Source organism: Aristolochia californica, unplaced genomic scaffold (genome assembly GCF_029961685.1).
Source record: "Aristolochia californica isolate CCGP_79_NKW_82.1479 unplaced genomic scaffold, dmAriCali1.0.hap1 SCAF_1, whole genome shotgun sequence".
Taxonomy (NCBI): Eukaryota; Viridiplantae; Streptophyta; class Magnoliopsida; order Piperales; family Aristolochiaceae; genus Aristolochia; species Aristolochia californica.
The window spans coordinates 3133809-3144364 of NW_027181770.1; the positions used below are offsets into that span (position 1 = coordinate 3133809).

The 10556-nt window shown below is 37.7% G+C and overlaps 1 protein-coding gene across 1 annotated transcript; it reads right to left on the reverse strand.

Annotated features, from left to right (window-relative positions):
* Positions 1-1961: 1961 nt before the first annotated feature.
* LOC137955988 (uncharacterized) lies at positions 1962-10228 on the reverse strand. The gene is made up of 13 exons (XM_068803259.1): positions 9755-10228; positions 8068-8231; positions 7285-7362; positions 6991-7070; positions 5896-5980; positions 4597-5016; positions 3909-4016; positions 3295-3362; positions 3054-3141; positions 2890-2961; positions 2694-2747; positions 2474-2561; positions 1962-2396 (listed from the first exon to the last, which is right to left on the reverse strand). Exons 1-12 carry the CDS (start codon positions 10200-10202, stop codon positions 2481-2483), a joined length of 1746 nt encoding a protein of 581 aa, XP_068659360.1. The 5' UTR covers positions 10203-10228; the 3' UTR covers positions 1962-2396; positions 2474-2480.
* Between the last annotated feature and the right edge of the window lie 328 nt (positions 10229-10556).

Here is a 10556-nt window from a genome sequence, read left to right on the forward strand (position 1 = left end):
GAAATGGATTCCAGTGATTTAACAAGCAATAGTCGAAGTGACTGGGAGTTGGGTTAGCAATCCATCTTTGCCTTAAGGATTTGTCAACTAGCATCCCGGCAAGTGCAAGTTCGGCCCTATACAGTCAAGAATCGAGAGGACGAGAGGGTTTGTGGGCATCAGTGTGCAAAAGCAAACTCCTTTTACAGAGTTTTTCTAAGGAATTTTAATGGTTAAGAAAAGAATACTCCCCACTTCGAAGTGAGTATAATAAACCTGAGAAAACGCAAAAGAAATAGTTTACTTCCTTGGTAAGTTATTTTTTGATCGGGTAACAAGAAAGATGAGACTTAAGGTTTGTAATTCAATGATCTCGAAAGAGTTTCAGCTCAAGCTTTATTATACCAATGGAGTTGGTCTCTTCCAATGAAGCTCATTAAAATGGAGAAAAGAGTCTTATTCACCTTTCGCAAACAATTCAATTATCGTACATATGTATTTACAGATATGATCTCCCAGTCCCTATACCAACCGACAATGTGGTTGACAAAGTCTTTTTTTTTTTTTTTGCATAGAGAAGAGTGAAGAGTGAGGTGAAGGAAGATCCTCCTCTCCTTGCTTTTGCCTCCTCTCTACTAAGGAGATATTAGGGAGAGTACCTCTTCATCATTTTGCTTTTGTAGGTACGAGTTGGTCGGCCCCTTCCTTGCTCCAGATAATGGTGGAGTTTTCCAGCTCTTTCCTAATGAATGTTTCTGCTGCCGCATATGGCAGGGCATCCACCCCCACGAGTACCAGGTTAGTCAACTGTCCCAAACAGTGGCAAATTTCGGCTGTAAGGGTTCTCGGTTATCTAATAACTGAAGGAATTAGCACAAAATACGTGAGAAGGAAACTCCCAGCGGTAGCAAAACATCTCTTGGCACTGTAGTTGCTAATTCCACTGAGACATGCAGTCCAATGTCGGTAAGCCCGTTGTATAATTTTGCCTCAAACGAAGGATGAAACTCGTCGCTCTCATGTCTACTGGCAAGAGATGACCTCACTAAAAGAGGAATCTAAACGTTGCCGTCAATCGCCAACTGGCTCTTTTTAAGTCGTTCACAATAATCTGATTTGGCTGTCTGGCTTTTACCAGCCAATAAATGAATCGTCGAAGACGACGAAGCAAGACGACCAGTTTATTATTACTTGCTTTATTAATCCAGATGCTGTGTTCTTACATGGCCTTTCAGGGACAAATGCTCTGGATTGTGGAGGAAATCTTACTCGATAAGACGACTTTGAGCTACTTAATATTCCTTTAAAACACTTTTAGTGTTCCCCAGTTCACTGAATCATAATGAACACTTTTAGTAAGATTCACAGAGCCATTTAATGATAACAGTAGCCACCGACTCTGGTGGCTGGATTGGAGTCGGATTTGGCCCTTCTGGGGTGGCTTTTTGACCATTTTTAATCAGTTATGGGTTTGAATTGGTCAGCATCTCGTTGCAGCAAATTCTGTCGGCCGAATTGAGTTAGATTTGCTTTCCCAAAGATTATATGCGGTCTACGAGATACGAAATTCAGCCTGATTTGCTTTTTCGGGCAATCAACTTTAGCACACGGTTTAGCCGAAAGATTCCGTAATCAAGATCGAGAAATTGAGGTAAGCTTTTTTGACAAAAAATGTCTGTTAATCATTAGATATGCAAACCAACTCATTGAAAAAATCTTCTTTGTATGTAACAGCCATTTTTATACTCGCCTCGATTCACCGGTTCGGCGGCGAAACTCTGTACGAGTTCAAAGAGACTGGTTGGAATAGAAGGTATCTTTCTTTTCAACTCAACAAGCTCAGTCCTAAATCCAATCTGATGGTTGATACTGTTAGCTCTCTTCTTCTTTTTTTTCAGTAAAATTTTCTTCATCTATGCAAAAGGTAGCAGTTCTCAAACACCATTTCAATGACGACTTGAAATCCAAGCTCATTGATCGAGTGTACTTATATTTTATTATTGAGAGCATCTTTCCAAGAATAAACTGTTGGTTTGATTCAGATACGTCTTCAAATTGTTACAAATAGGAAATGACAACCAAAGGTAAAAACAAGATTATCCTTGAACAAGGAATAAATAGAGAGAGCTTATCCATTCTCAGCAAGTCCTGCAAGAAGCAACTACAATAACAGCTTGATATGGATCGACGATGGGTGTGTCGCTGCACCAAACTGGGGGTCGTGAACTCGTCAAGTTACGAGAATATGATACAGAAGCCAATTGAGCTGTCGAGCCAATCTCGACTATTCTTGCATGGTTAAAATCCCTCTTACAAGGTACCAACCTTTTGTACAGTGATGGTTGTTTCTCTGTTTCATCTCCATTACTGAGGTAGCTAGTATGCATACAGTTTCCACAGTTTGGTCTGATATTAACCTGAGGAAGAACGAATCAAAGACCAATGTTATGTTTTTTTCCACCAAAAAATGCAAAACTTGGGAATGGGATAATACATAGTGGTCAAACAGCTTCAGTAGACAATGGCTGAGTACTCAGCAGTCTTTCCACTTCATCATTTGCCTCGGCTTGGATTCTCCAGCGCTAAAAAATAAAAAAGAAATTCCATTTTCTCATCAAAATATAAATGAAAGAAAACACAGAATTTTTTAAGAAAAAAGAGAAGGTGTTTCAAAGGTTAATTGCTTGTGCAATTCAACAATGGAGACAAAATACCTCCTCAAGGTTTTCCAACTCCATAATTTGCTCTATTTGCTGTGAAATAGATTCCTGAATTACCCAGGATCAAAGAACCCAAGTTTAGAGGCAGAAAGAGAGAGGGCAAGTAACATAGCTAACGGAATGAAGGAATTGGTGGCATCTGTATACTCCATGGAAAACTTAGACAAGAGTAATATGATCCAGAACTCACTGCATTGCTTACTGCTTCTGCAGCAAGAACATCCGAGTCCATTTCCACCTCAATTTCGATCATTGAAGATATCTGGCAGTAGCATGTCCATCCAAACAAACATTGGAACATTAAAAGATGGCATATCAAAATATTATTACCGAACACATGAGGTGCTTAATTACCTTTGCATAGCTGTCAATCAGTTCAATCCTTCCTAGAAGGGAAGCTTCCAAGCTTTGACGTACCCTCTGGACTCTACTTCTTCGAGCACTGCAATCAAGAAATAATCTACTGAGCAGAAGTATTCTTTGACACATGACCAATCCCAATACTTTCCTTATCTTCAAGGATGAATAGAAACATATTCAGTAAATAAAGAGTTCAGAGATATTTCTTTGGAAAGGTCAAGAAGAGAATTGTTACCGATATGATGGTTCTCCCACTGCTACAATTTTGTTCTCCAACTGGCACATCCGAGCCAACATCCAAACCTTCCAAAGAAACACAAATTTTCAAATAAGATTACAGCATCAAGCTTCTGTTAGAAAACACACAGAAAATGATATTCCAGAAGCCACCAAAAATTCGGTGCAATTCTCATTTTCGCCATGAATGATAGTAGCAGTAATTCAGACTGTCCATATACAGATGCATACAGGTTACAACAATTTCTGTCATTACCATATAGTTCAGATCACATGGTTGTTTAATTATGTCTTATAGGGGTGTCTCTTTTTTTTCTAAATTGTCTTACAGACCTTTATTGGCCATCTAAAAGCATAGAGGATATTTTGAACAGTGATGTGTGTGCTTTAGCTATGTGATAAAAGAATTCAAGAAAATGTAGAACTCAAAACGCATCTACCAAGCATGTGGTAGGTGTATTTGGTTACATCATGGAAATTTCTGGGTTTGGCCTGTGTATTTCCTTGGCCAGTTGGCAAGCCTCTATGGACCTAGGAGATTCTACAAGAAACATTGAATATGCAGTTCAAGTAACTATTACTAGATAACTGTTATAGTCCCCACGAAGATACCTCCTTCTCTGCAGCTTGACTTAGGTCTTTAATGCGATTTTGAAGGAAGTCATACTGAGACAAGAGCTGTTGCTTGAGAGCAATAACATCCACAAGCTTCTGTGGAAGCTGCAACAAAACAAGAGAATGACTATAATAGAATAATGTAACATTTAGTGTCAAAACTCATACTTCTTAGGTAAAGCCTCAGAGCACATAATCAGCATGATTCCAAGACATCATCAATGGGAAAATTACTGACATGTAGTTTTACATATTGAAAATGTGCCAGCAAAAGCCTCTCAATTCAGGTGTTGATGACTAAAACTTGAAGAAAGTGCATGCACACTAAGGCTTAAATTTTCTAATGCCATATTAAATACATTCAAATCTTTCATAAAAATATTAAATACATTCAACAACCAGATTTTTTATAAGGGATAGTCGAGTTTGGATCAGTTAGAACCAAGCAACAATTGCTTATTCACATCAAACAGGATGTGCCTTCAAGTAATCTGGAGCATATTGACCGGCATAGGACCAACGACTTTGCATAACTTTTAGGAACAAGGATATTTAGACAAGTAATATTCACTTAGAGAGTTTCTTGAAGGACATAAAAAATCTCATGCAATTTTAAATGTGTCTTTACCAATAACTAATAAGAAAAACAAAATTCTAGAAACATTATGCATTTAATTTCAAATACCTGATTCAGTTTTGGCATTACAACACTATTTATTGTAGTCCCAATAGCCACTGAGGCAATGACAGCAACTGAAATAAGTCGAGGAAGACTGGGATCCACAACTCCAGAAGCTATGTCTCCAGTGGCCAGTACGGCAAGAGTTGGGACAAGAATAGAAGGATTAAATATGGAGAGGTTCCCATTCTTCATAGGGGCTCTCAGCAACTGTGACTCCTGCCCCGTTGTGTGGTTTGTCATAGACATTGGTTCTCCAGGGTTAAATCCTGGAGATCTTGCAGAAAATCTTAATGGACCCATATCCCGATAAACATTTGAAGGAGCTGCAAGAGCTATTGTCACACGCTCCCCTTCTTGAGCAGGAAGTTCAACTGTTTTTGTTGCAAACTTGTGTGTACGAGCAGAGCCAGATGGGGTCCTGACCTAAAACATTAGGAACAGCAATGTATTAGTTCCAGTACAGGTGACTAGCACAATGATAAAAAGACAGCTAAGTTAGCAATACAAATAAAAAAGAAACCTTCTATGTAAAGAAAAGAGGAAGTTGTGAGATAGGGCACCCGTAAATAATAATCTTCTCATGCACTAGATTAAATTTTGCAATTACAAGATGATCAAAATTTTAACTATAATTCTCTCAAAACAAATAAAAATAAAAGAGAGATCTCTTTTCTCCAGACAGTAGAAAAGCAGAAACTACTGAGATTGCTTATGGCTGTGGTTTTTTTGTTGACACTAAGTATAACGTTCAAATTGCATCAACACCAAGTGCTCATCACACGGGCATAACATTATAGGACTCTGATTTGAATTGGCCAAGTGTGACAGCATCACATGAAACTTTCTTAGCAGGGCTCGGGAGAGACTTCAATTTCATAAAACTTAACTGTCCAAAAGATCCAAAAAGCATGCCCTACAGTCTAAAGATGAGAGCTGGTTTTCAACCTTCCCGTAATTTAGTTTTCTTTTAACTAGCTTAGGCATAGGGTGGTTTTGTTTGCACTAGCTAAAAAAAGTAATTATTAGATAATTTAAAAATTCAAAGCAAGTCCTGGTGCATTTCTCGCTTTCATGATTAAAATTATATTATGCAATTTGATCCCCAATTTTCAAAGGCAAACACATTAGTTGTCTAGACCACAAAAAGAACTCAATTTGCAACACAGAGAAGTTGCATGTTCTAGCAGTAACTATCATTCTAAATGTGCCGATACCAAGAAAAGTCTCTCAGCCTTATGGCCTAGTTAACATCCTCATCCACAATGAACAGTAACAAAGAGAATAGCATTTAGAGCGTATTACCACAATGGAGTGAAGAGCTGCAGGGATGCTCTGCTTCATGATTTGAAGCAACCTCAGCCCCTTTTCCCATGCAGAGATATCCATGCTGCGTTCGTCAGGAGCAGATCCTTAGAAAAAGTGAATATCCCAAAATCAACATCACATGTAAAGATTACTATAAAGTAGCAAATACAAACAATCTGTAGTTCTTATTATGAGATCAAATTCACCACTAGAATGATGATGTAAGACTGCACTGAAAAGTTTTACCACGTAGCCAGCCAATTGCATAATTCTACTACAATTCCCACTTTTGTTTTGTGGAATTAGAACTCTAATCCATCATAAATAACTGAGTTTACTACCTTGGAATTGCAGCCTTAATGTGCTTGGGGGAGAAAAATTTTAGTAGAATTTTTTTAAAAAAAACATGTTTGTAGAATTTTTAAGCAAACATCCCTCAGTATTTGTTTCCAGATGAATAATTGAAAAAAAATAAAATTAGAAGCCTGTTAAGTCTCTCTAATAGTATTGTAGCTACTCTTTTTTAGTAAAATAGTTCCTCACAAGGAGTTAGTTTAAAAAAATTCTTGGTCACCCATAAACATTTATTACTCTGCTGAAACAGGTATGGAAAACGAACGAGGACTTTTTTGTGTTAAAAAAAACAAAAATTAAGTTGATTTTGGAGTTTCTCAAAATTCAAGCATGCCAATGGAGGGTTTCAAAAGATACTCCCCAGCCAAGGTCTTGAGCTGAGACAGAAAGAGAGAGCGAGATGAATGGACTACCAATGGACATACTACAGATGCACAACTGCACCGAAGGCTTTACATCTAAAAAACCTGACTATATGGACTATGAATGACATCAAAAGGACGAGTGCTATACATTTCCTTAACATGAGGGAACAAACTGCTGGTTTGCATTCAATTGCTTAAATACTAGGATTGAATCTATCAAGTAGAGGATCTTTACAATGATAGAGCCAGACAATAATAGACTTTTGACTCACTTGATGTGTCCTTAACATTGAAGCCAATGCCATCTCAAATTGTCGCTATGATAAATGGAAACAATGTTTTAGTTTTGTCACAAATAGAGAGTTGAACTGACCTGATGTCTGCTGATTCGATAGTAATTACATCTCCAGAAACAAGCTCATACTGGTAGCGGCACTTGGAACAAGATGCTATCTGCAGGAACCACGTAAACTATAGTAAGGGGAAGCTTTCAGGACATCAAGAGAGCACAAACAAAAAATACAGGTCCGCTTCATATGAATTGAAGTGGGCTTCAGGCTTTGATCAATTCACAGAAGTGCCTGTTCTAACTTTGAATTACTGTATTGCCAACGAATAGATCACATTGGTTATAAATTAAGAATTCTGAAATATGCAAATTGCTTACCTGAGTCCCATTTTGCGGTTGAACAACAGCAATGGCTATCATACAAGTTGGACATTTCACAATCTTCCCGAAAGGTACCTAGAATACAATTAAAAAGCACACTTTAGATGTCAAAAGAGAAAAATGTTTTTTTTTTTTTTTTGGAAAGTAGGGAACTATTTAGAGTACTATCAATGGTATGAGCTGCAGTCAAAAAGCCACTGAAGCAACAACTAATACATTATTATTTGTCGAACTAGCCAATGGCCATAAATTACATTGCTAAAGCTTTTTTCCGATGCTTAAAACATATAAATGATAAGTTAGACACAGTGAGCACCTTTAAACGTTAAACATGCACATCCAAGTCAGTGAAAGTGCAACTCTACTCAAGAAATAATGATCACTTAATGTTGCATACAGTTAGTAAATCTCTTAAATGAATCACATAATTTTATCCTGCATATACGAACAAAATTTAACACAAGTCTCCACAGCACCAACTTCCATTAAATAATTCTTTTCCTTAACAGTAAATGTGAGTACTACAAACAATCTTTGACTGATGAACCATAGTGTAATCCATTTATTTTTTAAACAGAAATGTATCCAGTAATCACTGTATGATCTCGATTCACAGATATATTCTAGGAGAACATTACTGTAAATGATAATGCTAGAACGCTGATCAAATATAAACCATGAATGATCATTCAAAATTTTGATAGGAAACAATATAAAAGCGATAAGAGTTTCTCCTAGACAACAAACAAAGCTACTACATGCCAACTACCAGTGGCTTACCTCCTCTCCTAAAGACACCCCCATTTGAGAAACATCCTTAATTGTCTTAATAGCATCTGAAACTCGTAATAATGCAGCTTGCCCCAGAACAAGAGAAACATAGGTGCGTACATCTGGTCTGGCCCACTTCCATCTCTCACCAAATGAACCTTTTTCAGTTGTATCTACAAATATAGACCAAGACCAACTCAAGTAGACATAATGAAAACAACCAAGAAGACACTGAGAAGATATTCAATACCGGTGTTCAAATAACCAACAGAAATTCCAGTTGTGCAATTTCTTTTTTTCCCTCAAATCTTCAAAAAGGCAAAAGGAGCAGATACATATACTGAAAACAAGTTATAAATAAACATATTAATGTTTAAATGAACCATTCGGAAGGTTCAGACATGAATCATCAATCCCATTTTCACATATTTCTCCTCTTCTTCAACCAAAAAACTCAACAGGCAGACATCAAACATGAGAATAATATGTGGATCAAAGGTAACAGACACCGAGGTAATTTTTTTGTCAAGAAGTAACTAACAAGCTTCAGATGCAAATGTTTCTTACCTTTTTCTATTCTTCTCTTTTATTCAGTTTCAAAAGTACACGGTAAAATTGAGTTGAAATCAAATAAGTGTGAGCTTGAGTATCATTACTTGAATCACATCTGTGTCATCCAATGGTAAAAATTAAAGTGCTTGTGCAGAAATCACATATTATCCAGGAATATCTAACTTCCCAGAATATGCAAACTGATATCTATCCAAGATTATAAAAACTTCCTGGATTCATTGAAAATTCATCATCAAATTGAACCTATAAATGCCTGTACACCCAGTCATGAAATACATGGTCAATTTTGAGTTTCTCTTGTTTCACTTTCTTTTCTAGCCTATTTTACATGGTATCTGAGCAAGTTTGTACCTCTACTTCCTATTGTCCTATCGTCCCTCTACTTCCTTTCTTCTTTCCTGACAGCATTTTTTTACATCAGATATTCCCTCTCCAGGATTGAACACGATGCAGAATATCAAATCAATCATTTTTTTGGTTCTTCAGCCACCAACAATCCCCCCCCCCCCCCCCCCTCCCAATCCTATGGCACATATCAAAAAGGTGTTTCTCTGGCACAGACCTGGCCTACTGCATGCATGCATGCATGCTTGTCATCATCCAGTGGTTGGATCATTGGAGTTCAATATTCCACCAGAATAAAGACGACGAGTTAGTTGTTTTTTTGTTTATTTGTGAACATTCCAGCTAAACCTGTTTTCATAAACATACTAAACATATTTAGCTTGATTGCCACCTAATAATTGTGAATTTATTGAAGTAGGTTATGTAGCTACCATTGAACAATTGGCTGACTTGCTCACCAAACCTCTCGGAAAAGTGCAATTTCAGTTTTTACTTGACAAGTTAGGTGTTTACAATGTCTGCATGACAACTAGATGGAGAGTACGAAAAAATCACATATTCGGAGAAGTTCTAACTTCCCGGATAATGTAAACTTGTATCTTATACAGGAAGATAAGAACTTCCCGGATTCATATGTTATCTTATCATGTAATCTAGCCTATAAATACCTGTACAACACGCCATGAAATACACAGTCAAACTTGAAAAGTTCCTCTTGTTTCTCTTCCTTCGCTAGCATTTTTTAACAATGATCAAAAGAAGAGACTCAAACACTCACCTTGGACCACAGAGGAACGCATAGCTGACAGTACTGAGAAGGCCAGATCAACATTATTCCTTTCCAGAGCCGCCCTAATAATATTGTTACAATCTGAACATTCTAACACTCCCCCATTTCTTCCAGTTTTTTCACTGATCATATCCACCACTTCATCCGCATCCGCAGCGCCCGAGACCCGCCTCAGCAACTCATCGTCGACCAGAGAAAATTCTAATTTTCCCACGTTCTTGTTGTCACTTAACGATGATGCGATTCGCAGTCTCTTTATGGCAGGCGAAGACGAAAAGTGTTTGAAAGCACAGGTTTCGGAGGTGCATTTGCTGTGGAGAAAGAGTAGAATCACATTGCTGCTGCTGCAGCTTGGGCGAGTTGGGGGAACTCTGGGTAGAGTTGCAGAGGAGAGCGATAGTCGGGAAACCCAAGGAGAGCCGAAGCTCAAAGCCATCGAACTTTCCGTGATTTCTATGCCATTGCTTTGGTTCGTAGAAAGAAAGAATAAAGATTAGACGATGTCCATAAAAAACCAAGCTGATAAGATAGTGGCCGGGAAGACGAAAATGGGAGGATGTAAAAAAACCTTGTTTGAACGGTTAACGACCATGCGATTTACTTGAGATGGTCCAAGACCGTGGTTTGAACCATCAAATTCATGCGCCAACCCGGTCTATTCTGACCCGTCCTGGCCAGGGATCTTATAGTCATGTCAATTAGAAAGGTTTATTTTTAATCTGATTTTAGAATTTCTTCTCAATATAACACGAGGACTTATAGGGGCCTCTCATGATGAATAATTATAACT